The sequence below is a fragment of the Bos javanicus genome, chromosome 18 (genome assembly GCF_032452875.1).
Source record: "Bos javanicus breed banteng chromosome 18, ARS-OSU_banteng_1.0, whole genome shotgun sequence".
Lineage (NCBI taxonomy): Eukaryota > Metazoa > Chordata > Mammalia > Artiodactyla > Bovidae > Bos > Bos javanicus.
In genome coordinates, this window is record NC_083885.1 from 61,062,847 (window position 1) to 61,090,534 (window position 27,688).

The window sequence follows — 27,688 nt, forward strand, 5'->3', positions numbered from 1 at the left end:
CTCATTTCTTAAATCTTTGAAATTTTTTAATCCAAAAAAAAAAAAATAAAGAAGGAAAAAAAAAGTGGCTCAGTAAAGAGGAAAGGTAAAGAATGTTCCTGCAATGTAGGAGACCCAGGTTCAACCCCCGGTTTGGGAAGATCCCCTGGAGAAGGAAATGGGAATCCACTCCAGTATTCTTGCCTGGAGACTCCCCATGGTCAGCAAAGTCTAGCAGGCTACATTCCATGGGGTTGTCGTGTCGGATTGGAATGAGTGACTAATACCTTCAAAGAGGAAAGATATTAACTTGAGACTTAAGGTTCATTAACAGTTAATAAATCAAGTATACATCAATAAAACTTTAATAGTTAACAAATCAATTGTACATCAATAAAGCTGGGGGAAAATTGGAAAAAAGCAGCTAATAAACATATTAACTTGAGATTTTAATGGGCATGTTGGTGGTTGTTTAGTTGCTAAGTCACGTCTGATTCTTGCAACCGGGTTTCTCTGTCCATGGCATTTCCCAGGCTAGAATACCAGAGCGGGTTGCCATTTCCTTCTCCACGGGATTTACTTAAAATCAACTTTGAATGGAAGTCTTTGTTTCACATTTCTTAAAGTCAATTGCATTAATAGTTTTTCACCCTTAAGAACAAATGCTTCTTGCATTTTGACTAAGTGCGGGCCCCAGGGCTGATTTGGGGGTGGGGGGCTATAGGTGAATAAGACCAACCACTGTCCCCTGGGAGCTGAGCTCAAAGGACAACTGTGACAAGTGATTGAACTGGTGGCTAGTGATTAGACAAAGAGAAATGCTAAGCCCTTGAAATGTGAGAGACACATAGGGGTCGGCCCTGAACGTGCTCCATGAGGGTGAAGGGCAGGAAGAAAAAGCTGTCAGTGGCTGAGAAAATAAGGTGATGAAAAGGACCTTGCTGGGTTTGGGGACAGAGCAGAGGGTCCAGGTGGAGAGGAGTGGCGAGGTTAGATCTGGGTGGAAACCAATGTCTCCATTTTTACCAAAGCTGCTCTCAAAAATCCACATTTTAGGGAATTCCCTGATGTTCCAATGGTTAGGACTCAATGCTTTCACTGCCACGGGCCCAGGTTTGATACCTGGTTGTGAAACTAAGATCCCACAAGCCTCTCAGGGTGGCCGGGAAAAAAAAAAAAGCTCATTGTAAAAAAAAAAAAAATTCTTTAAAGAAAAAACAGAAAAGGAAATATTTTAAAATGCTCATTCTAACACAACATTGCCAATCAACTATTTGCCAATAAAAATATTAATTAAAAATGCTCATTATAGCACTATTAATAAATTATCCTAAATTTGTAAAAATTGAAAATGTCTAACAGGGGCTTAATGAAATAGGCTAAAGATATACTCTGTATTGCCATTAAGCATTAAGGCACATGTATTTATTGGTTTTACCATTTTATTTATATAGTTTTTGAAATTTATCCAACAATCTTTAGTAAATCCCATGGACTTGTTATCTTTGTCCAGAATTTCTTACAGGGAGAATACTCAGATCTCAATAATACGCATAAATTTAGTAAAACTGCACATTTTTAAAAGATACTGAAAATATTTTGAGAAATTGTAATATTCATAGTTGTTAAAAAGAAACACTTAAAATACCTTTTAATGGGGTGCTGGATTTAAAGAACTCCGAAGCGATCCCTACACCAATGCTTTGTATGAATACACAGAGATTCAGAGATAACATGAACAGAATTAGACGTGTTCTTGATCGTTTTTTTTCCATCACCCTTCCTCTAGGTTTCAGTCTCAGCTTCCACACTATTCACATTGTAAAGCGCTGTACATAGTTTAGAATGTTTGCCAAGACCCCTGGCATTATCCACAAAAGGCTGAAGGTACTCCATTGCCTTCCCCAGTTGTGACAACCAAATGTGTCTCCAAACTTTGCCAGATATCCCCTGGGGAGGGAAAAAAAATACCCTCAGTCGAAAAACAGTATTCTAGACTATAAAATCCGTCGTTTTATTCACCCCAAACACCCCAGACACTAACAAGCATGCCTTGGCATGTCTTATGTGCTCAACAAATATTGCTAAATAGTAAATAGTAGTTGAATGAATAACTGAGTCCCCAGAAGGTACAGTTATGTTCTTAGGGGGTACTTCTATGTATTTTCCTAGTTTGTTTATAATTTGTTTGTTTTGATGGTATAAACAATGAAGGAGTCGACGGTTTTAAAAAAAAATACTGGAGGATGGGTCTCACTCAGAATGGGGCAGGGTGGGTCTGGGTGGAGACCTGTGGAGGGGAGTGGTCTTCCCCGCAAAGGCTGGGTCTTTGGCTTATATAAGAGGTCGGCAGGTCTGAGACCTTACTTCCTGGCTAGAGAAGCAATGAAATCCTGCTTTTTGTGAGTATCACCTGCACATTCTTTTCCTTAAATTGTTCACCTTTTTCTCTTTCCAGCTGCTCGTCTATTTTCAGTAAGTTTTATTGCTTTCAGTCTTCTGAAATTGCACTGGGTTGTTACCTCTTAGTTTGACTCGAAGCTACCTTTTCTCATTTAAACTGCACTTATGTATTCTAATAGTTTTTTTCGTTTTTTTTTTTTTTTTCAGCCAGGAGGCATGCAGGATATTCCCAACTTGGGATCGAACCCACGTCTCCTGCATTGAAAGTACAGAGGCGTAACCACCGAGAATCCCACCCCGACTCGCCCAGCCTAGTGTATTCTCTTCTGGTGGCTGACCTTTTGTGTCCCCAAAGTTGGTATAGTGTTTAGCCAGCGACATCTAGGGAGGGGAATTTTCTTGCCTCATTTCAGCGAAAATTGAGGCAGCCTGAACTTTTCACTACCGCGCGATGTGGCATGAGGGGTCCTAGTTCCCAACCAGGGATTGTACCTTCCCCGCCTCCGTGCTTCAAATGCAGAGGACTTGGTTGGGAAGTCCAAGGCAAAGTGTAGTCGAATAACCTCAGCATGCATTTAACTCTCCTTAACCGAGGTTGTAGTACTATGGTAATAGTGCAGGGGCGGGGGGTAAACACGAGCTTCATAATCGGACTTCATGTTAGCTTTCCCTCTTGCTCTTGCGGTTTGGGTTAGTGTTAATCCTTTGAAGCGTTCTGTCTTCTAATTCCTTTACTTAGTGATCCTGGCCCGCAACTTCTCAGCCTGTGGTACTCAAACTGTGGGGGCACTTCCGTTTTACGAAGGGAAGTGCCGCCATGTTTTGAGTGTTACCGGTTGAGAGAGTAGCTTCCACTTGGTGAAAACTAACTGGGGGCCTGGTATGAAAGTTGTCTATAGTTTGCTTAACGTCTCCTTACACCAATGACTTACAGAGATCACCAGTGACTTTAACAGAGATCCTTGCTAGGATAAGGGTCAGAACTGGTTCCAGTAACCCAGACCGGGATGCTCAAAATGGGGGTGCTTGCCGATTTGTGACTGGAAAGTGCTCCCATTTTCGAGCGTCCCTGCTCGGGAAAACCATCTAAGGATTGGAATCTGCGATATCTGCTCGCGTTTACCGATCCTGCTCTTCATTACTGACTCAAGTCGGAGATTCTGTCAGCAACCAAGGACTTCTGTTTAATCAATGGTGGGTTTTACTTCCAATTCCAGGGTTTTTGTAATTTGCCGTCTTCAATATGCTGCTGCAAAGTCGCTTCAGTCGTGTCCTACTCTGTGCGACCCCGTCCCTTGCTCAATTAAAAGCTCTGCGTATCATAATTTTATTTCAATTAGTTAATGTCAAATGTTATGTCATATATAAACGTCATAAATGTTAATAAAACAGTATACCTATATTGTGTCCTGTTTATTTTTCTAGTCATTTATTTCCAAAGTTGGTCCTTGAACACTATGAGGAGTTTCTGGGGGCTTGCTGGAAAGTGGGACTATCTCAGTGGGTGCCTCCAGGGATCTCTGGGTCCCTAGACCATTCTTAAGGGTGCAGCTTCGATCCCTAGTGGGGAAAACATTAATTCCTCATAGGATTAATTAATCCCTGGAAGTGGTTTCTAGGCCTCTAGCAATCTCTCCCTGGGTTGGGGACTAAGGTCACAAACTATGTCCAGAAACTTCCTGGTTCCCAAACTAGGGACCAGGGACTAGTTTTGTGGGTGCAGTTTTACCACGGGGATGGGGACATGTGCTCATTGAGTCAGAAATTGTGAGCAGCAGATAAAGCTCTGCTTAATTCTCACCTCCTGTGTGATCCTCCATCCCTTTGCAGCTGGGGTGGAGCATCTCTAGTGTTTTAGGGATGGCTGCCGTGGTCTCAACATATTTTCCCCAAGTTTTGGCTAGTAGCACCTGGGACATAAAATACCCAGTTATTTTTTAAAAAGGGGGAGTTAAAAAGGGGATTTAGCTTTCTGACAAGCTCCACACAGATTGGCAGTGTTAAACAAGGGCATGCTGCTAAGTCACTTCAGTCCTGTCCTGGTAGGCTGCCTACCAGGCTCCTCCATCCATGGGACTTTCCAGGTGAGAGTACTGGAGTGGGCTGCCATTGCCTTCTCCGAAACAAGTGCCTAAATGGTGTTAATTTAGGGCTTCCCTGGTGCTCAGGAGTAAAGAATCTGCCTACAGTGGCAGTTTGTATCTGTTGGCTTCCCAGGTGGCTCAGGTAAAGAACCCAACTGCTAATGCAGGAGACATAAAAGACTTGAGTTTAGTCCTAGAGGTCAGTAAGGTCCCCTGGAGAAGGCAATGGTAACACACTCCAGTAATCTTCCCTGGAAAATGTGGACAGAGGCGTCTGGCAGGCTACAGTCCATGGGGTCCCAAAAGAGCCAGACATGACCTAGCAACTAAACAGTCTGGCTATTTAACACTCAATGTTAAGAATTAAATTTGTTCAGAAGTTCAAGTGGCTGAACTATGATCTTAGAATCAATGGACTAGCAGTTTGCCAAGATGCTTAACCTATAGGTAAATGTGGAAAGTCAGTTGCCAGGACTCCTGTGCTTAGAATTGAATTTAGAGATACAACTTCATGTAAAGTTTTATTGGTCATAATTAGGTAATTCTGAAATCTACTAAAATGCAGTTGATATGGTTATAGGTGTGTAATAATGGTGATTCACAATTTCTAAATGTTATACCTCATTCGTAGTGGGAAATCATTATAATTGGGACATCCCATCTCAGAAGTGCCCTGTAGTCCTCCCCAAACCACTCCAGCCATGGAACCTTGAGTGTCCAGTAATTAAATCCTGGAGTCCTGTGTTGCTAGTTTTAAACTAAGGCGGCTCATCAGTAAAGAATCAGCCTGTAATGCTGGAGACGCAGTTCTGACTACAAAGCCAGAAAACTCATACCTTCACCTTAAGGTGTACTCTCAACTTGTATGCCCACAAGTTTCCTTAGCCTTCAGCTTTATGACAGCCTGTGCATGTGCTAAGTCCCTTCAGTCTCACTCTTTGTGACCCTATGGGCTGTAACCTGCCAAGCTCCTCTGTCCGTGGGATTCTACGGGCAAGAATACCGTTGCCATGCCCTCCTCCAGGGGATCTCCCTGACCCAGGGATCAAACCTGCGTCTTTTACATCTCCTCCATTGGCAGGTGGATTCTTTACCACTAGCGCCACCTGGGAAGCCCTTATGACAGCCTAGGGATTGCTTTAAGTGAGTCAGATTACCTCTAGTTCAGCTTGCTCATGAATTTAGGGCTGCCAGAGGGGAAGGGGTAGTTTGGGATGGATAATATACTGCTATATTTAAGATGGATAACCAATAAGCAGCACCAAGTTCCTTATTGGGACCTCCTGTTGTGAGAAAACTCAGGCAAGCAGACCTGGCCAAGGAGGGTGATTATGGTCAACAGTTCCCTAACACTTTGTTGTGGGGACTGTCGGTGTATTTTTATTTTCTAGGATATTTATAGCAGGACTTCACAAGATGCCAACAACTCTCCCAGCCCAGTGTCCTCTGACAATGCCGGGTGTCCTGGGAAAGGGGAGGTTGGAGGGGGGCTGACAAAAATCACCCTCAGTTGAGAGCTTCTGTTCTAGAATCATCTGGGACCCTGCCTTGAATTCTCTCCATGGCACCAATTCTCCAAACTAAAATTCCACCCTCTTGCCCAGAAATCGCACAAACCCCAAGCAGCAAAGATTATCCTGCAGAGGATCTTGTCTCTTGAGGAAGTAAAGAGACAGAGGTCAACGTTGATTCATGGGTCCTGGGATGGTCCTCTTCTGTCCTGACTTCAAGAGAAGAACCAGCAGCCCAGCTACTCAGCAGCCAACGTCCAAGTAAGGTTTTGTCATTCGAAGTGCCTCTAAACTTCGGTGGGTCATTTTATTCAGGTCCATTCCAAACAACCTGAGGACACAAGAAGGGAAATATTCCAGGCCACTATCGTGGCATTCAGTCCTTACAGCAAATCTCTTATACATCCTGCTTGGTTACAATATGTTAATTCCATTAAGTAGTTCATCATTGTAAATCAAATCTTATTGGGAGATAAGCTTGCTCTAAGCTACATCCCATTTTTAAGACCCTAGCCTGTGTTAACAAATTTAATTTATAATCATCTTACGGAAGGGCTTTCCCTGGTAGCTCAAACAGTAAAGAATCTGCCTGCAATGCAGGAGACCCAGGTTTGATCCCTGGCCGGGAAAGATACCCTGGAGGAGGAAATGGCAACCCATTCCAGTATCCTTGCCTGGAGAAGCCCACGGACGGAGGAGCCTGGCAGGCTACAGTCCATGAGATCACAAAGAGTCGGACACGACTCCTGACCCCAAGCCCCGGGTCCTGTCTCCTCCAAAGGCAGGGACCATCTCTCACCAGAGGACTCGGAGTTTGCAGCCCGGGTGGCTCAGCCTCTCGCACAGCAGCCTGACACCTGTGTTTCCCAGGGCGTTGTTGGTCAGATAAAGGTCTGTGAGGGTCTGGTTGATGCCCAGGGCAGAAGAAATGTCCTCACAAGCTTTGCCTGTGAGGCTGCAGCTGTCGAGCCTGTGGAAGACGAGAAGTGGTTGAAAATGTCAGCAGTTTGTGTTGGAAAGTGTCAGCTTCATAGGGAATCAGAGTGACGTTTTTAGGGATCATTTTAAGAAAGAAGCAGACTAGAATCAGATCAGTCCAGGTTAAGGGCAGTGTGGTGAGGGAAAGCATTTCATAAAGGCATTTAAAGACAGTCCCCTTTGCTGTACAGTAGAAACTAACACAACATTGTAAAGCAACTATACTCCAATAAAAATTCAAGTTTTAAATTTTATTTATTTTTATTTATTTTTGGTTGTGCTGAGTCTTTGTTGCTGTGTGGGCTTTGGTTGTGGTAAGTGGGGGTTACTCCCTAGCTGTGGTGCTTGGGCTTCTCATTGCGGTGGCTTCTCTTGTTGCAGAGCTTGGGTTTCACCTGATTCAGCTCATGGTCTCAGTAGTTGTGGCTCACAGGCTCTCGAGCTGAGGATCAGTAGCTGTGGCACTCAGGCTTAGTTGCTCCCTGACATGTGAGGACTTCCTGGACCAGGGATTGAACCCGTGTCTCCTGCATTGGCAGTCAGACTCTTTACCACTGAGTCACCATTTAAGCCCCAAAATTAATTTTTTAAAACAAAAGAAGAAAGAAAGAAAGAAAAAAGATTTCTGAATTCATAGCTCCATCTGTAATAGATATCCTGGTTCTGCAGCCAAGAATTTGTCCTTCTGGTAATTCTATCCCAATTTCTCATTGAAACCCCCATCTCAGGGATTAATGTCTACAAGCTCTAGCAGTAGATATAGTGTCAAGGACTAAGCTGGTTGGTTTCCTTGTCCCCAGCCACCACAAGTGGTTCCCTCTGGGCACAGGATCCATCCAAAACAGTGAATCAGAATCATGCTTTCCCTAGAGAATTTTTTGTTCAGAATTTGCACCTGAAAAGAAGTCATCTATAGAGCTGTAGGCATTTTGCCACCATGTACTGGATCAAGGCTAACCTTAACTCATAATGGAGACAATACAGCAATAAGTAGAGAAGATAATGGAGATCAAGTATCTGAATGCCTAGATCAAGCCATACCTGAAACCTACACTTCCAGTTACACAACTTGATCAATGCTCTTCCCCATCTTCTTCTTCTTCTTCTTTTTTTTTTTAAAGAAGTCAGCATGATTTGGGCTGCTTCCTGCCCCCCCCCCCCAACACTATGCCATCTGATTTTCTCTGGTTTCTATTCTGTTCAGTTGTGTTTCTTTCTTGTATTCCATGCTGTTACAGTAAAAATAGGTAGCATTGAAGTGCTGTTGTAGTTGGGATGTTAGATGGAAATGTTTTCATCTTTGGCTGAGGCTGTGAAGCAATATGTGCCTCCAAACAACGTATAAGGCAACAGTTCAGGACTTGAAATGGAAGAGAAAGACCCAGGTGGGTGATGTATAATCACGCACCTCACAGGCACAGAAGGGTCAGGAGTAGGACATATGGTGAGAGCTGGGGAGGGGATTGTGGAAAGAGCTTGACCCAGATCATTTCATGTCAGGAGCACCTCCTCTGGGGTCCCCATGAGAACACACATATGATCCCCATGAGACAGGTATCATTTGGACACCTGCCAAACTGGGAGGGGGTGGAACTGACATCCCAGAGGGAACCTAGCCGCACCAGTGAAGGGAGAGATGGGGCTTCCTTGGTCCAGTGGTTAAGAATCCACCTGCCAGTGCAAGAGATGTGGGTTAGACTCCTGGTCCGGGAAGACCCCGCATGCTGAGGAGCAGCTAAGCCCATGAGCCACAACCACAGAGTCCGTGCTCTAGAGCCTGTGTTCCACAAAAAGAGAAGCCACCGCAGTGAGAAGCCTGTGTACTTCAACTAGAGAAAGCCCTCTCGCAGGAACCAAGACCCAAGTGCGGCCAAAAATAAATAAATAAAAGGGAGACATGCTGTCCCTAAGCTCTCATCTTCGTTTCCAGTTACCCAGGGCCCCAGATAAGCAAGAGATTCATGAAGGGAAGAAAATTAAAAATAGATAAGCCTGGGCTTCCCTGGTGGTCCTGTGGTTAAGAATCTGCTTGCCCATGGAGGGAGCAGGGGTTCGATCCCTGGTCCAGGAAGATCACACATGCCAGGGAGCAACCACAACTACTGAGTCAGAGCTCTAGAGCCGGTGAGTCACAGCTACTGAAGCCTGCCTGCCTAGAGCCTCTAAGAGATTCTTGACCATCTGAGCCACCAGCATAGACTCCCAAGAAGAGAAGCCAAGGCAATGAGAAGCCCTTGCCCCACAACAAAGAGTAGCCCCTGCTCTTTGCAACTAGAGAAAAGCAGTGAAGACCCAGCATAGCCAAAAATAATTAATTAACACAATTAATTAAAAAAAAATAGACACAGCCTCCTCTCATTCTAAGTCTTTTGGGAGGAAGGGATGGGCTGGTATTGGGAGAAAGGGGAAGGAAGAAAGGTTCATTAACATTTGACTGAAGTTTATTCTGGACCAGACTGAATTTAAAAAAATATATTTATTTATTTATTATTTATTTGACTGCATCAGGTCTTAGTTGAGGCATGTGGGATCTAGTTCCCTGACCAGGCATTGAACTCAGGCCCCCTGCATTGGGAGCGAGGAGACTTATTAGCCACTGGACCACCTGGGAAGCCCCAGATTGAACTTTTATTACATAAAGGTTACCAGAAAGCTATAAATCTGCCCAAGTAAATGCCCAGAGAAAAGGGGAGTTTTACAGAACATGTTTAGAGGCAATTACTGGATGGAAAAATAGCCTCTCTGTTTGCATTCCAGAGGATGAATTACTCTGCGACTCATTCACACAGCTTTTCTTTCCACCTCTGAGCATCTCGTATCTTCCAGAGAGATGGAGGCATGGAAGGATAACCGTCCAACAGAAAAAAAGATCAGGACAGATCCCCTCCCACCCCGCCAGGGACCAGCATCACACCCAGCAGTCCTGCCTCCCAGGCACTCACCACAGTTTCTGGAGTCTGCAGGTGGGGTGTCGCAGCCCCTCACACAGCAAGGACATGCCGCGGTCTCCCAGGTCATTAAAGCTCAGGTCCAGCTCCCGAAGGTGGGAGCTGACCCCAAGCACAGCAGAGAGACCCTCACAGGCCACAGAGCTGAGCCGACAAATGCAGAGCCTGGGAAGACATTAAGGACAGGAGAGAGCTGTCTCATTTCTTCTGAAGTTTTTTGGGGGAAAGAGAGGGGTTGAATCTTACTTCCTCCACCAGGGATTGAATCCCGGTCCTCAGCAGTGAAAGCAGGAAGTCCTAACTACTGGACCACAAGGGAATTCCCAGATGTCTTCAGCTTAATGGGGTCGAAAATGCTACCGTATTAACTAGTGAATATTATGCAAAAGAAGCAGACTCAAAGATATAAGAACAAACTAGTGTTTACAGGTGGGGAGAGGGAATGGGGGAGGGGCAAGATGAAATTGACAGTCCTGCTGCTTTTTTTTTTTTGCCCCACCCAGCAGCTTCTGGGGTCTTAGTCCCCCAACTAGGGATTGAACCTCAGCCCCCAGCAGTGAAAGTGTAGAGTCTTAACCACTGGACCACCAGGGAATTTCTCATTTTCTTTTTTTTAAATTTGCTTTTTCATCTGTTTCATCATTTAAAAATATAATCTCTGAGCCAGATCTTATGCTAGTCACAGGAACACGTTGTTGCCACAATGTTGTTCCTGTACTTCTGGAATACAACAACACACACACAAATTCTGATAAGTGACACAGAAAAATAAGGTCAAATAGGATCCTAAAAGTAATCTTATCTAGGGATTGGAGAAGGTGTGCATGAAGAAGAAGCATTTGCTTTGGATCCTAACAGATGAAACAGGTATTATCAGGGTGAAAAAAAGGAGAAATCAGAGCAGACGTAAATCTCAGGGAGATTTCCCTGGTGGTCCAGTGGCTAAGACTCCAGGCTACCAATGAGGGGGCCTGGGTTTGATCCCTAGTCAGGAAACTAGATCCCACATGCTACAACTAAGAGTTTGCATGCCACAACTAAAAATCCTGCATGCTGCAAGTAAGACCCTGGGGGCAGCTAAATAAATAAATAAATAATAAAATAAATGTTAAAAGAAAAAAAAAAAAAGGAGTGCATTCCAGGAAGAAGGAACTGTTTGTGCAAAGGCCCTGTGGCAGAAAAACCTTTGACAGGAGGCCGAGGGAGCTAGAGGTTAGGAGAGGAGGGGAGGGAGACAGCCCCCCTGAGCCCAGGCAGGAGGGCAGGAATTGTGACTTTGGACTCCTAGGAAAGTGAGGAAAGCGGGGACTCACCGGAGGGTCTGGAGTTTGCACTGGGGGTGCCTGAGGCCTTCACACAGCAGCAGCACCCCGGGATCCCCCAGGTCATTCAGGCTTAGGTCCAGCTCCACCAGGCTCTGGTTCACGCGGAGGGTGGACGCCAAGTCTTCACACGCAGCACCAGTGAGGAGGCAGATCTTCAACCTGCAGAAAATCCAGTTTGGGAGTGTTTCCTGTACAATGCTGATGCTATCCTCCCTTCCCCCAATCTTTTTTTTAAAAATTATTACAGTAGACTTGATTTACAATGTTCTCTTAATACCTGCTGTGTAGCAAAATGACTCAGTTATACGTATGTGTTCTTTTTCATATTCTTTTCCATTATGGTTTATCACAGGATATTGAAGATAGTTCCCTGTGCTGTACAGTAGGACTTTGTTTATCCATTCAGTTTATAATAGCATCTGCTAACCCCAAACTCCCGGTCCTTCCCTCCTCCACCCTGCCTTCCCCTTTGCAACCACAAGTCTGTTGTCTGCAACAGTGACTCTGTTTGTTTCATAGATAAGTTTATTTGTGTCATATTTTAGATTCCACGTATAGGTGATAGCATTTTAGATTCCACCTGTAAGTGATATTATTTGTCTTTCTCTTTCTAAGTTGTTAGGAAGCGCAGTACAAAATAGCCGGTTGGAGGAAGTCCTTGGGAAAATGGCGAAGGGCCAGAAATATCCCGGCTTGGTGTGCTGCGGGCAGAAAAACATTTCCTGCCTTTGGTTATGCCCGGCGCCAAGATTTAATAATAAATATTAAGGATGTTATTTGAGAAAACGAGTTATGGGATAAGCACATGGGTCACTTAGAGCGCGTTGTCCTTGAAATATTTTTACTGATTAGATGTTAACCCTGTATGCATTCTGTTGGCTGTATATTCTAAGCTCTTTGTTCCTGCTTTTATAAACAGGCTTGATTGCAGAAATAAACTTGTCAGTCCTTGCAAGAGACTGTCCGAGTGTCATTCTTTCAGGTTCGTCGTTTCCAAGTCCCGGGGAAAAAATCCCCAACACTGAGTGACTGCTTAGTACAATAATCTCTAGGTCCATCCATGTTGCTGCAAATGGCTGCCCCCAATCTTAAAAGTAATGTTTTCAAATAAACGACTTGTTCGAAATACGGCCAAAGGCCTAAATAGACATTTCTCCAAAGAAGACATATAAATGACCACAAATCACATGAAAAAAAATGTTCAACATTATTAATCATTAGGAAAACACAAGTCAAAAGCACAGTGAGATATCACCTTATACCCGTTCGGATAGACATTATCCAAAAAACAGAAAACAACAGGTGTTAGGATATGGAGAAATTGGCACCTCTTTGCACTGTGGGTGGAAATGTAAAATGGTCCAGTGGCTACAGAAAATAGTATGATGGTTCCTCAAAAAGTTAAAAATAACTGTGTGTGTGTTTGTGCTCAGTTGTGATCAACTCTTTGCAAACCCATGAACTGTAGCCTGCCAGGCTCCTCTGTCCATGGGATTTCTCAGACAAGAATACTGGAGTAGGTTGCCATTCCCTTCTCCTGAAGATATTTCCCACCCGGGGTTTGAACCTGGGTCTCCTGCATTGCAGGCAGATTCTTTACTCTCTGAGCCACAGTGAAGCCCATATGAGGTCCCTAGAGGAGTCAGATTCACAGAGACACCAGTAGAACTCACCACAAAATCCGCAGCCTACAGACTGGGTGCCTCAAACCTTGACACAGGAGCCTCAGGCCTGAGTCTTCCAGTGCATTTCCTGTCAGGTCCAGCTCCAGCAGATGGCGACTGGTGCTGAGCACAGAGGCGAGCTCCTGGCAGGCCCCGGCCTCCAGCTGGCACTTCCTCAACCTTGGGAGGAAAGAGAAGAGTTGAAGAGGGAGCCATTTTGCTTTTCCATATCCTGATGGTTCCTGCCCTGCCCCATCTAATCAGCCAACATACTTTCCCGGTGGCTCAATGGAAAAGAACCTGCCTGCCAATGCAAGAGATGTGGGTTCTATCCCTGGGTCAGGAAGAACCCCTGGAGGAGGAAATGGTAACCCACTCCAGTATTCTTTCCTGGGTCCTGGGAAACTCCATGACAGAGGAACCTGGTGGGCTACAGTCCATGGGGTTTCAAAAGAGCTGGACACGAACCTACAATTGTCCCTAAAGTTACAGAGACAAACAGGATTTTGTCACTTCCAGATAGAGAATCCTGTCTAATAAGACAAATGAGTGAGTAATTATGATCCAGTATAGGTGGTCTCTGGAGAAGGAAATGGCAACCCACTCCAGTACTCTTACCTGGAAAATTCCATGGATGGGGAAGCCTGGTAGGCTACAGTCCATGGGGTCGCAAAGAATCAGACACGACTAAGTGACTTCACTTTCTTTCTTTCTACAGTTCCTTTTGGAGAAGGAAATGGCAACCCACTCCACTGTTCTTGCCTGGAGAATCCCATGGATGGAGGGGCCTGGTGGGCTGCAGTCTATGGGGTTGCAGAGAGTTGGACACAACTAAGCAACACACACACACACACACACACAGGTGGTCTCATGGAGGCACTGTACACAGAGTAATAGTTCAGAGCAAGGTCTCTAGGGTTCAACAACCTGTTCCCCACCCCCCATACTTTGACCTCAAAGGAGCATTTTGTTTTGTTTTTTTGGGGGGTTTTTTGTTTGTTTATTTAGCTGCACCCTATAGTGGCTTGTGGGACCTCAGTTCTCAGACCAGGGATTGAACCCTGACCCTTGGCAGCGAGAGGACAGAGTCCTAACCACTGAACCACCAGGGAATTCCCTCAAGAGAGTTTTCATCAGGTCTCAGCTTTCTGTTACATGTGCCACCATGTCTCAAGTCACAGACTAAAATAAGGATAATAATTATGCCGGCCTCAGGTTTGTTGTGAGGATTACATAATTTATTAAAAGCAGTGGGTGTAGAACCAGCCTGACACATGGTCAGTGCTCCATCAACGTGAGTTACTGTTTGTTGAACATCCTGGTGGAGGGGCCTCCTCACCCAGCTTTGGCAAGTGGTGTGCAATGAGGGAAGGCTCTCTGGGAGAATTTGAGCTGGTTATTGAAGGGTAAATAGAAGTTGATTTGGAAGAATAAGATGAGGGGCAGTGAGATAATAGAAAAAAAAAAAAATACACACACACATAGGTCTCTGCTCTGGCTCCTGGCACAGAGTTCCTAAATCTCTAATTTCCTAAGTGATAAAACAAAAGCAAAAACATGGGACTTCCCTGGTGGTCCAGTGGTTAAAATCTGCCTTGCAATGCAGGGGACACAGGTTCCAGGCAATGAAGCCTTACTCTGATGCCATCTCCAGGTAGATAGTGTTAGAACCAAGATAAACTCCAGGACACCCAGTTGGTGTCACATGCCTTCGTGTGGGGATAACTCCACATATAAAACTGTCAGAAGTAGAGTGTTGGGGGACTTCCCTGGAGGTCCAACGGTTAAGAGTTTACCTTCCCATTGCGGGGGGGGGTCTGGGTTTGATCCCTGGTTGGGGAACTAAGATCCCACATGCCTTGTGGCCAAAAAACCAAAAATACAAAACAGAAGCAATATTGTAACTAATTCAATAAAGAGTTTAAAAGTTGTCCACATTCAAAAAAAAAAAGTCTTAAAAAATGGGGAAAAAATGGAGCGTTCTTATGAGTAGTATTAATGAAGTAGTTATGAAGACATAGAGGGGGAAGGCAGGGTGTTTTTTGGAAAACAGTGGCACTGAACAAACAGGAAGTTGCACAAGAAAAGGATCTTTGCACGGAGACCTCTGGGGTTCTGAGTACTCAGGATGTGGTCAATAAATAGGGTGTGGGTTCTGGGTGGGCAGGTGGCCCCAGGGACTCCTCACCATGTGGAAATGACTGGGGTCAGAAGAGGCCAAAAACAGGTTCTCCAAAATGCAGAGTCCAGAGCAGGGGTCTCAGGTCAAGGGTCTAAGGGCAGCTCTAATTTGAGCTCAGTGGTAAAGAATATGCCTGCCAAGCAGGAGATCTGGGTTCGAACCCTGGGTTGGGAAGATCCCCTGGAGGAGGAAATGGCAGCCCACTCCAGTATTCTTGCCTGGAGCATCCCATGGACAGAGGAACATGGTGGGCTACAGTCCATGGGGTGGCAAAAGAGTCAGACACGACTGAAGTGACTCAGCAACTCGCACAAAGTGCAGAGGCCAGGAGGGGTGGCATCTCAGGTCACGGGTCTAAGGGCAGCTGTGATGAGAGGTAGGGGTTTGGGGATTGGCATTTGGGGAGATGCTTCAAGCCCTGGGACACAACCAGCTTGTCCCAGGAGGTCACAGAGGTGAAGGAAGTGTTCCTGGGGAGGGGGGGGTGGGACACTCACTGCACCACTTGAAGCCTGCACTTGGGGTGCCGGAGCCCCTGACAAAGCAGCTGCGCACCCAGCAGCCCCAGGGCATTGCCACTGAGGTCCATCCTCAGTAAGTGCTTGTTGGCGATCAGTGCGGTCGTCAGGTCCTGGCAGACAGAGCTGGAAACTTGGCATCTCTTCAACCTGAGACGCAAAGAAGAAAAGAGCCAGGTGATTTCGTTTGGGGTTGTTTTGTAAAGGGGCTTCCCAGGTGGCATTAGTGGTAAAGAACCCGCCTGCCAACGTAGGAGATGTAAGATGCAGATTCGATCCCTGGGTTGGGAAGATCCCCTGGAGAAGGCAATGGCAACGAACTGTAGTATTCTTGTCAAGACTACAGTCCATGGGATCGCAAAGAATGGGACCTGACTCAGCAACTAAACAAAAACAACACAGTGTGTATATTTTAATCTCCACCCCCTAATTTATTCCTCCTCTCCCCATTCTCTCTTCTTTTCTCCATCACTACAAGAAGGTAATTAAGTTAAAGTGAGGTCATGAGGGTGGACTCTGGTGCAATATGACGGGTGTCCTTCTATGGAGAGGAGATTAGGACAGAGACACACAAAGAAGAAAGACCCTGAGAGGATGCAGGAAGAAGGTGGCCGTCTGCAAGGCAAGGAGAGGGGCCCGGAGGAAACCAAGCCTGCCGACGCGCTGAGCCAGAGCTTCCAGCCTCCACAGCTTTGAGAAAATCAAAGTCCATCACTTAAGTCATCCAGCCTGTGGTGCTTTCTTATGGGACCTCAAGCAAACATCATCCTATGATTTTTTGTTTTTTGGCTACACCACGTGGCTTGCAGGATTTTAGCTCCCCAACCAGGGATTAAACCCGTGCCCCAGGCAGTAGAAGCTGGACGTCTTAACCACTGAACCACCAGGGAAGTCCCATCCTATGCTCTTTCTGACGGAGCCCCTTGAGATGGAACGGTAGGGCCCCCAGAAGCTCACAGACCAGCCTGGACTCACCTCAGGTTCTGCAGTCTGCAGTTGGGGTGTCTGAGTCCTTGACATAGCAGCTTCACCCCCCGGCTTCCCAGGGCGTTGCTGTGCAAAGCCAGCTCCACCAGGCTGGGGTTGGTGCTGAGGGCAGCAGCCAGCTGCTCGCTGTAGATGTCGGGTAAAATGTGCCTCTCGGGGCTGCGGGAAGGACAGACAGGACGGTCAGTTTACGGAGATGTTTGGCCCTTGAACGTGTGCTCAGTCCCTCAGTCGTCTCCCACTCTTTGCCCGCCAGGCTCCTCTGTCCGTGGAATTTCCCAGTAAGAAGACTGGAGTGGGTTAGCATTTCCTTCTCCTGGGTATTTTCCCAACCCAGGGATCAAACCCACGTCTCCTGTGTCTCCTGCATTGGCAGGTGGGTTCTTTACCACTGAGCCTGAGGGCTTCCCAGGCAGCGCTAGTGGTAAAGAACCTGCTTGTCAATACAGAAGATGTAAGAGACAGAGGTTCGATCCCTGGGTTGGGAAGATCCCCTGGAGGAGGGCATGGCATCCCACTCCAGTATTCTTGCCTGGAGAATCCCATGGACAGAGGAGCCTGGTGGGCTACAGTCCACGGGGCTGCAAAGAGTCAGACACAACTGAAGCAACCTAGCACACATGCATGCACCAGGGAAGCTCTATATTTGAATATGGACTGAGTATTAGAAGATATTAAGGAATTGTGTTTTTTGGTTGTTGCTTTTGTTTTTTGCTATGCTGATCGATTCCTGGGTTCAATCCCGTATTGAACCCAGGCCCTTCGCAGTGACAGCAGGAAGCCCTAACCACTGGAAAGTGAAAATGAAATTGCTTAATCGTGTCCAGCTCTTTGCCACCCCATGGACTGTAGCCTACCAGGTTCCTCTGTCCATGGGATTTTCCAGGCAGAATACTGGAGTGGGTTGCCGTTTCCTTCTCCAGGGGATCTTCCCGACCCAGGAATTGAACCTGGGTCTCCTGCATTGTAGGCAGACGCTTTACTGTCCAAGCTACCAGGGAAGTCCCCTAACCACTGGACCACCAGGAAATTCCCAGGAATTGTTAATTTTGTTAGGAATGATGATGCCATGGTGAGGGAAGGGGGCACAGGTTCAATCCTTGGTTGAGGAAATAGGATTCCACAAGCCTAGCAGGAACAATCCCCCCCAAATTTTTTTTTGAGGAAAAATAAAAAGCAAGACAGGGAACAATAGATGAAGCACATTTGGCAAAATGTTGCTAACTGGTCAAATAAATGATGAATATATATATTCATCTATCTATCTCTATATAAATACTCTGTGTATATTTGAAATATTCCATTGTAATTTTTTTTTTCCAAAAGCATTAGCAAGCAACTCAGAGAGGGCAGAAAACCATAGAGCTCCACTACTTGATTGAGTTACTATCAGGGAGCTCTTTAAATTTATTGGTTTATTTATTTTGGCAGTGCATGCAGCGTGGGGGAATCTAAGTTCCAAACAAAGATTAAACCCGTGCCCCCTGCAGCAGAAGCACGGAGTCTTAACCACTAGACCACCAGGGAAAGCCCCAGGGAGGTCTTTAAAGCCTTTCATCTGTACTTGTGGTTCCCAAGTGTGGTCCCCAGGCCAGCAGCATCACCTGCTCTTCGGTCTTCATTCTTTTAATAAAGTTTGGGTGTTTCCCCCATAATGCTGTCTTATGTCAATTTAATTCTTAGGCCCAGTCAGAGACCCTAACCTCAAGGAAGAGGATTCTTCTTCCCCCGCAGTTCCAAAGCTGATGAAATCATTGTGAGACTGCACAAACGATTATTCCATCAGTTTTCCCACATATATGCCTTTCCACAGCTTGCCACACCAGAAACTCAAGTCTTGTCATAGCCCTACAAACATATTGTTCTTTTGTTAAGACTGTACATAAGCCCAAATTCTTTTTGTTTAAAATTTATTTTTAATTGAAGGATAATTGCTTACAACATTATGTTACTTTCTGCCTTACAGCAACATGAATCAGCCATAGGTATATATATGTCCCCTTCCTCTTGAACCTCCCTCCCATCTCCCACCCCATCCCACCTCTCTAGGTTGTCACAGAGCACCAGGTCGAGCTCCCTGAGTCAGACAGCAGATTCCCACCGGCTGTCTAATTTACATATGGCAATGTATGTTTCCATGCTCCTCTCTCAACTCCTCCCACCCTCTCCTTCCCACACTGTGCCCACAAGTCTGTTCCCTTTGTCTGCCTGTGTCTCCACTGCTGCTCTGCAAATAGATTCATCAGTGCCATCTCTCTAGGTTCCATATATATATGCCTTAGCCCAAATTCTACAGATCCCTTAGGGTTACTCATTTCTGGGTCCATTCTCGTGTAAGTAGGAATGGACGTGCCACTAAACTTCTATTTTTTTTTTTTTTAGCTTGTGAATCTCGTCTTTTGTAAGTCTAATTTATAAGTCCCCAGTTTCACAACCTAAGAGAGGAGAGGGAACAAGAATGTTTCCTTTCCACTCCACTTACGTTGAAATCTTTGCTTCTAAGGTGATTCCTCAGGGAACCCAAACCAAAACAAAGTCCTAGCCAAACAAACACACAGAAAATGTCACTTGCTCAGAGTTTCCTTCACGGACCACCTCCTTTCATGTTGCCCTTCCCCTTTCAAGTCACTGTCTGTTATACAATATTACCCGGTTTTACTTTCTTCCTAATAGATAACTCTGTTTGCAACTACCTTAATCAATTTCATTTCATTTGCCTATTGATTTATTTACTATTCTTTGTCTATCTTCCTTCTCCATTGACTGTTTGCTCTGTTAGGGGCACTGGCTGGCTTATTGATACTGTCTTCAATCTATAAAAAAAAAAAAATGCCCAGCAACAAGAACTTACTGTATAGCACAGGGAACTATACTCAATATCTTATAATAACTTATAACGGAAAATAATCTGAAAAAAGTATATATATATGTATTATATATCTGAGTCACTTTGCTGTACACCTGAAACTAACACAGCATTGTCAATCAACTACACCTCATTGTGAAAAAACTTTTAAGAAAAAAAAAAAAAGACCATATAGTAAGATTAGAAAATCACTGGGAATTCCCTGGAGGTCTAGTGCTTAGGACTGTGTGCTATCACTGCCAGGGGCCCAGGTTCCATCCCTGGTCAGGGAACTAAGATCTCCTAAGCCCAGCAGGGCAAGAACAAGGAAAAAAAACTGAAAAAAAGGGATAGCCCAGCTCACAGATATAAGACCCTGGATAATATATGTTGACTGGATACATTCTCCTTGACATAGGCCACTATTTAGTCCTAATAAGTATTGCTTAGGGCTTCCCTGGTGGCTCAGTGGTAAAGAATCCACCTGCCAATGCATGAGACCTGGGTTCCATCCCTGGGTCAGGAAGATCCCCTGGAGCAGGGCATGGCAACCCACTCCAGTATTCTTGCCTGGAAAATCCCATGGACAGAGAAGCCTGGCAGGCTACAGTCCACGGGGTCTCAAAGAGCTGGACACACTGAGCAACTGTTAGTGTTTTTGTTCTTGTTTAATAACTAGAAAATGACCTGGACACTGTTGACACTTCGGAGCCAAATAGTTGTTAGTGATGGAGGCTGTCCTGTGCATTATAGGATATTTTTGCAGCATCCCTGACCTCCACCCACTAGACCTCTAGCATCTGTCTGATCTCCCCTAACTGTGACAGCGAAATCCTTCTCCACATATTGCCAAATATCTCCTAGGATGGAGGGAAAAGTCACCCGCTTTGAGAACATGAACTTGGCTAAGGACATGAACTCGGGGAGCAAGCCCCAGCAAATACTTACGACGTTGCCAGGGGCCATCTCAGCCCGTCTTCTCCATGGGCTTGGTAGGCAGCCCCGAAGAGCTGCAGTACCTCGGCGTTCCTGCAGCTCTTCACACAAAAGGAGGACACCATGTGTTCCATCTTGGTGGTGATGTTGTTGACCACGACCACCTGGAAGTGGCTGAGGGCTTGTTGGATGAATTCTTCCTCCTGGAGCTCGTACAGGCAGCCGAAGACCTCCAGGGCGCCCTGCTTCAGGGTGGACCCCTCGCTCCGAGCCTTGCGGCGGATCCACTCGAGCAGCTCGGTCTTGACGCCAGGCGACACCTTCCAGCCCAGCGTCTTCTCCAGGTAGCTCCTGGTCTCCTCGTTCAGGAGTCCAAACAGGAAACGGACTGTGAGGGCTAAGAAGCTCCTATCGGAGAAGGCGTACTCGGTCAGCAACCTGCTGAGGTTCCGCTCGGGGCCGGACCCGCTCGTTCCATCATCCAAGACGTAGTGCATGGCCGCGAAAAATTCCTGGAAACTCAGATGGATGAAACTGTAGAGCGTCTCACAGATGATGTCCTTCTGGAAGATGTTCATGTTGAGGAAGGAAGAGACGTCGGCAGCGTCCAGGCCGTGCTCCCGGAGGTCGCGCTCCACAAAGAGGATCTTCTGTTCCCAGAGGCCGTGGGCCGCCAGGGCGCACAGCCCCCTCCGGTTGGGCGGGGACGGCAGGGTGGGGGTCCCTGGCTTGGGTTGCATCAGACTCAGGAGGTAGAGCAGGTACACGGCCGTCGTGGTCCTCGACCTCCGTCTTAAGAGCCCCCCGCCCTCCAGCTGCTGCTTGAGGCAGGTGCAGACCACCCAGCACACCATGGGGACAAAACACAGAGTGAAGAGGGGCTCGTCGTCCCTCACGAAGCTGAAGACCTGGCTGGCCTGCTCCCTGTCGTGGAAATACCTGTGGAAGTACTCCTTGCGCTCGGCCTCGGAGAAGCCCAGGATCGCCACGTGCCTGGGATGCTCCAGCGAGCGCTGGAGCTTGGCCAGAGCGGTGGGCCGCGTGGTGATGAGCAGAGACAGCTCGGGCAGGAGCTTTTTACGAATCAGGCTGCCCAGGAGGACCTCCGCGGGCGCTTTCTTCTCCCAGCAGAGGCACCAGGGGCCCTGCGGCTCGTGGAAGGATGGTCTGAGTTCGTCAAAGCCATCCATGATGACGAGCAGACGCTCAGGCACGCGGACGAGCTCCTGGAGAGGTGCGCAGGGCTCCGGCCAGCAGCTGGCCAGGAGGTCTCGTACGCTGAGCTCTGCGGTGCCCCGGTTCATCTCCCGGCAGTTGATGTAGCAGACGTAGTCGAACCTGTTTTGGAAGAGCTTCCCGTCGGCCCAGTCGAGCATCACTTTGTGGGCCAGCATGGATTTGCCCATGCCCGCCGCGCCCTGCAGGACCACAGTGCGCGGGGGCTCCGGACGCTCTTCATCTGGCTCGAAGAGGGCCTCGATCTGGATGAGGCTGGCCGGGTGGCCAGCGGTCCCCGCGTGTCCCCGGCCCGTGTCCAAGAGCTTCTGCTGGGCCCACCTGGGGCTGGAGTGTTCCTTCGCCAGGAGGAGCCGCGTGTACCGGTGGCTGAGGTTGACGAACTCCCCCAGGCGCGCGTTGCGGTCTTCCATTAGCCGGAATTTCCTGCGGACGTAGTCCCTGTAAGTTTCCTGGGGATCTAACGGAGAGGAATGAAGGACCGTGAAAGATAGATTGGTCAGCAGCCTTTAATGAATGCATGCATTAATGCAAACTGTGGTCTAGTGAACTATCTGCTTTGCGATGACGTTGGAAGTCTTTTCTAGATGGAGCCTGGGAACTTCGGTACTTCGGTACAACACCACAGATCTTGCCTTCTTGTGGCAAGCCGAAGCAACATGGGAACTATTCTTTTTTGTTGTTGTTTTTTTTTTTTTTTTGTTTTTTTTAACTTCCCAGGTGGCTTAGATGGTAAAGAATCCTCCTGCAATGCGGGAGACCTGGGTTTGATCCTTGGGTTGGGGAGATCCCCTGGAGAAGGGGACAGCTACCCACTCCAATATTCTGGCCTGGAGAATTCCATGGACAGAGGAACCTGGAGGGCTACAGTTTATAGGGTCACAAAGAGTCAGACACAACTGAGCGATTTTCACACTTGACGTTAATAGGTGGCCCAGTGATAAAGAATCTGCCTGCCAGTGAAGGAGATGCGGGTTCAGTCTTTGGCTTGGGAAGATTCCCTGGAGAAGGAAATGGCAACCCACTCCAGTATTCTTGCCTGGGGAATACTATGGACAGAAGAGCCTGGTGGGCTACAGTCCATGGGGTCTCGAAAGAGTCAAACATGACTGAGCACACAGGCAAGGATAGTTGATTTATTTACAGTGTGGTACCAATCTCTGCTGTACAGCAAACTGACTCACTTATACACATATAGACATTCGTTTTCTAAATATTCTTTTCCATTATGATTTATCACAGGATACTGAACATACTTCACTGTGGTACTGTAAGACCTTGTTGTTTATCCATCCTACATAGACTAGTTTGGATCCGATAATCCAAAACTAGTCCTTCCCTCCCCCACCCACCTCCCCCTTGGCAATTAGGAGTCTGTTCTCTAGGTCTGTGAGTCTGTTTTGTGGATAGGTTCATTTGCACCATATTTTAGATTCTACACGTAAATGATATCATATGGTATTTGTCTTTCTGACTTCACCTAGAGCGATAATCTCTAGTTGCATCTGTGTTGCTGCAAATGGCCTGATTTCATTCTTTCTCATGGCTGAATAGCATTCCAGCTTCTTCAGGCTGGAATGGATAAAGAAGATGTAATATATATATTTATCTTTATCCATTCAACTGCCGATGGACATTTAGGTCATTCCCATGTCTTGGCTACTGTGACTGGTGCTGCTGTGAGCAAAGGGGTGCGTGTATCTTTTTGAATTAGAGTTTGTTCGGGTATATGCCCCAGAGTGGGATTGCTGGGTCATATGGTAATTCTAGTTTTCGTTTTTTGAGGAACCTCCATGCTGTTTTCCATAGTGGCTCCACCAGCTTACATGGCTCGTGGCTCACCTTTTCTCGGAGCGGCAGCCAAGACGTCCAGAGAACATGCTGACTCGCTGCCCAGTGAGGGTGGGCCACCAGATGGAGCGTCTGGAAGAGGAATTTGGCCAGATCAGCTGGCACGTATCTGACTAGCCCTTCACGACAGTAACTTCCATTACATCAAACTGTCTACATGGTAATAACTCACTGCCCACAGGTATCGATCATAGTGATTGGCACCTCCATCCATCTGATTAACCCCTCAGCCAGGGCATTCTGAGTCGGCTTGGATCCCTCCTCCCCTTCAGCCCCACACCAGAAACTAGCGTTTTTGAAATGTCTTTTATCCATGTGTACTGGCATATTTTTTTTATTCAGTACTTATTTATTGAGCACCTTCTATTCTTTCATGGACTCCAAAATATATATTTATTAAGCACTTAGTATGAAAAGTGGGGTTTTCAAGCCAGCCAGGGTGATTGAGCAGGGGGAGGGAGAAAATGAGTAAAGGAATCACAGAGAAAGTAGTGCCTTCAGGGTTCTGACGGATGAATAGGAGTTTTCCAGGTGAAGAAGATAGAGGGAGATACTCCAGGCACCAGAGGGATGGGTTAGAGGTGGCTCTTGGGAGCCCAGCAATCATCAGGAAGGAGAAGGGGTGATCTTCCCCAGTGGTCCAGTGATTAAGAACCTGACTTCCAATGTAAGGGGCACAAGTTCAATCCCCAGTGGGGGAACTAAGATTTCACATGCCTCCATGCAACTACAGAGAGAAACTGGCATGCTACAATGAGGACCCCACATGCCACAAGTAAGACCAGGTGCAGACAAATTAATTAATTTTTAAAACAGGAAGCAGGAGAAAAATCTTGAAAAAAAACACAGCAAAACAAAAACACAGAAGAAGGGAATCAGTGGGCGGCAGCTTCAGCCCGGGCCATCACCACCTCCTTACCCTTCCCTTGGTCCTCTCTGTGGCCTCTCTCCCACAGGTCCTTCCTGTTGATCTGATGAAAGATGCTGAGGGCCAGCAGCCAGGCCTCCCGTGGCCCGAAATGAGCTGCCAGCAGCTGGGCCATTTCCAGGGGACCTGCCTGCTCCATCCGCCCCCAGGGGATCTTGCCCTCCCCCATTTCTGTCGCAGTCCCCAGGTATAACTTGAACTTCTTCAGCTCCACGGCCTCCAGTTCCTCCAAGTAGGTGCAGAGGCGACCCAGGTCACTCCTGAGTGGGGCTGAGGACATGGGGGCGCTGTGGGCCCTCCAGGAGAGAGGCTGGAGGGGTGTTTCTATAACTGGGAGGAGCGAGTCCACATGCACAGCTCTGATCACCACAGGCAGAGATGTGAATGCCCAGACAGTCCTTCTGTTGAAATAGCGCCTCCTCCCACTTCTATTCCTTCCCACCCCTCCCCACCACACCCTCACCTCACCAACAGGTCCATTTTGAAGAGGAGGAAGTGGAGACAGATTGGGAAATCGCAGGAGGCCTTGAATGGTAGTGAGAAAGAACTTTCACTTCTCTCCTTCTTCCCCGCTCCCTGGACCAAACACTCTTTGTCCTGCCTGCTGTCTTCCTTGCCTCACTGGGTCCGAGGTAGATCTAACGATCAAAGTAGTTACTGCCCTTGGGGGTGAGGGGACGTTTCCCTGGTGGTGCTAGTGGTAAACAGCCCACCTGCCAATGCAGGAGACATAAGAGAGGTGGGTTCAATCCCTGGGTGGGGAAGATCCCCTGGAGGAGGGCATGGCAACCCACCCCAGTATTCTTGTGTGGAGAATCCCATGGACAGAGGAGCCTGGTGGGCTACAGTCCAAGGGGTTGTACAGAGTCAGACATGACTGAGGCAACTTAGCATGCACGCTTCCTCATGGGAGAATTAGACTTCCTTTCCGATGATATCGGACTTGGCTGTGACGCTTGCATTAACCAATGTCATGGGAGCAAATGTGAACATAAGACGTGGGTGAAGGGGAGCAAATTTTTCTTCCAGGTATTGATGAGGGAGACAGAAACTCAGAGGGGTACATGGATTTTCCACCATCACACAGCTAAACAAGGGCAGAGGTAGACATCTCATCTCCTTCAGACCAGGAAGCTGCCCTCGGATGAATGAAAAGGGCATAGTCAGGACTTCCCTGGTGATCCTGGAGTTCAGAATCCCTCTTCCAGGGCAGGGGGTGTGGGTATGATCCCTGCTGGGGGAACTAAGCCCACAGACTCTGGAGCCAGCCTGCCACAATTAAGACCCCATGCAGTGCACCCCCCCGACCCCCAACCCCCAAGAAGATACAGTCTGGAGAAGGATGTAGCTCAAATAGCTATCAGGTGTTTATGTTGGGGAAAGATTTAGGTTGGATGGGGAGAAAGGAGGGATCTTATAATTGGATATTATTTTTTTCTTAAAGGTTTATTTATTTATTTTTGGCTGTGCTGAGTTTTCATCGCTATGTGTGGGTTTTCTCTAGTTGTGGCGAGTGGGGACTATTCTTCCTTGTGGTTCTCGGGCTTCTCATTGTGGTGGCTTCTTCTTGTGGAGCAGAGGCTCTAGGGAGATGGTCAGTAGTTGTGGCACACTTGCTTAGTTGTTCCATGGTACATGGAACCTTCACTGACCAGGGATCAAACCCACGTCCCCTGCATTGGCAAGCAGATTCTTATCCACTGTGCATGCCTGCATGCTAAGTCACTTCAGTCATGTCTGACTCTTTGCGACCTTATGGACTGTAGCCTGTCAGACTCCTGTGTCTGTGGGATTCTCCAGGCAAGAATGCTGGAGGGGTTTACCGTGCCCTCTTCTAAGGAATCATCCCAACCAAGGGAATCGAACCCACGTCTCTGGTATCTCCAGCATTGGAAGGCAGGTTCTTTACCACTAGAGCCACCCGGGAAGCCCCTTATCCACTGTTCCACCAAGGATGTCCAGGGAGCCAGTGAATGGTTTTGAACACAGCAACAAGGTGAAGAAGGGGTTTGGGGGAAATGCTTTGGTTTCTAGGTCTTTCTAGGGACAGTGATGCAATGTGGACACCCTCTATGGTCTTCACATTCCTGTCCCCCAACCCCTTGCCCTGGGGCTTTTCTGGTCAAGTGAGAGCTTGGAAGAGCTTTCTAAGCTTCACCCAAAACTTTTATAGGCTTGGTGAGGAAATGAAGAAGTAGGACTCAGCGTTAAGTCCTTCCATAGTCTATGTAAACTGGGAATTTCAGAGATGAGCTGTTTGGCTGTGACGCTTACTTGTGACGTGCTTTAATCGTCCTGTTCTCACTTCCTTCTTTCCTCAACCACCATCTACACTGGAAGTCTGCCTCTTCAACTGCCAATGCTTCTAGAAGGAAAGACAGGACCCCTGTGCTTGGTGGAAAGGGGAGGCATTCGTGAGGGCCAGTCAAGTTTTCTGGACTCAGAATAAAGTTGGATTCATATATAAACAATATGGCTTTTCATGTAATAAACTATAGTGAAATAGAATAATATACATATATATATATTATATGACTGAATCACATTGCTGTATACCTAAAATTAACACCATACTGTAAATCAACAATGCTTCAAAAATTTTTTTTAGTAGTTAAGGAATGGAACTGGGGTTAGTGAACATTTCTGGTTACAATTGCAAAATCATGTTTCCAGGCAGGGATTCTCAAACCCTAATGTGCATCACCAGGAGACCTTATTGAAATAAAAATTCTATTTTAGTGGGTGTGAGGGTCTACATTTCTTTCTTTTTATTAATTTTACTGGAATAAAATTCTTTACAGTGTTGTGTTAGCTTTTGCTATACAGCAAAATAGATCAGCCATACATGTACACAGACCCCCTCTTTTCTGGATTCCCTTCGTGTGTAGATCACTGCGGAGCACTGAGCGGAGTCCCCTGTGGTATACAGCAGGTTCTCACTGTTCTCTACTGGGCATGGATGTCAATCCCAATCTCCCAGTTCATCCCTACTTTCCCCTTGGCATTCATACATTTGTTCTCTACATCTGTTTCTGCTTTGCAAATAAGTTCATCTGTACCATTTTTCTAAATTCCACACATGGGCAATATTATATATTTGTTTTCAAGGTTCAGCATGTAATAGTATATATCAGTACTTCATTCCTTTTTTGGGGGAGGGGCTTCCCTGGCAGCTCAGATGGCAAAGAATCTGCCCACGATGTGGGAGACCTTTCGATCCCTGGGTCAGGAAGATCCCTGGGAGAAGGAAATAGCGACTCACTCCAGTATTCCTGCCTGGAGAATCCCATGGGTAGAGGAGCCTGGTGGGCTA

General features: G+C 46.8%; 1 protein-coding gene across 2 annotated transcripts; it reads right to left on the bottom strand.

The window, feature by feature from the left end:
• Positions 1–24,825, bottom strand: NLRP12 (NLR family pyrin domain containing 12). 2 transcript variants are annotated; one of them, XR_009731013.1, is made up of 11 exons: positions 24,367–24,825; positions 23,439–23,519; positions 20,373–22,056; positions 16,568–16,738; positions 15,572–15,742; positions 12,902–13,072; positions 11,217–11,387; positions 9,898–10,068; positions 6,777–6,947; positions 6,084–6,308; positions 1–1,929 (listed from the first exon to the last, which is right to left on the bottom strand). XR_009731013.1 is itself a non-coding variant. In XM_061389166.1 (10 exons), the coding sequence occupies exons 1-10, from the start codon at positions 24,653–24,655 to the stop codon at positions 6,221–6,223; spliced, it is 3,168 nt and encodes a 1,055-aa protein (XP_061245150.1). In that variant the 5' UTR covers positions 24,656–24,825; the 3' UTR covers positions 3,681–6,220. The 2 variants fall into 2 exon arrangements, 1 of the variants encoding a protein (XP_061245150.1); XM_061389166.1 differs by lacking the exon at positions 1–1,929 and having other exon boundaries at positions 3,681–6,308.
• Between the last annotated feature and the right edge of the window lie 2,863 nt (positions 24,826–27,688).

What these genes read in the sequence shown, in the direction of transcription:
- NLRP12 (XM_061389166.1), bottom strand. Translation starts at nt 24,655, where the DNA reads ATGTCCTCAGCCCCACTCAGGAGTGACCTGGGTCGCCTCTGCACCTAC. An exon ending in TGTAGGCTGCGGATTTTGTG is followed by an intron (nt 11,388 to 12,901) that starts GTGAGTTCTACT and finishes GATTTTCTGCAG; the next exon opens with GTTGAAGATCTGCCTCCTCA. An exon ending in TGCAAACTCCGAGTCCTCTG is followed by an intron (nt 6,309 to 6,776) that starts GTGAGAGATGGT and finishes TTGTGTCCTCAG; the next exon opens with GTTGTTTGGAATGGACCTGA.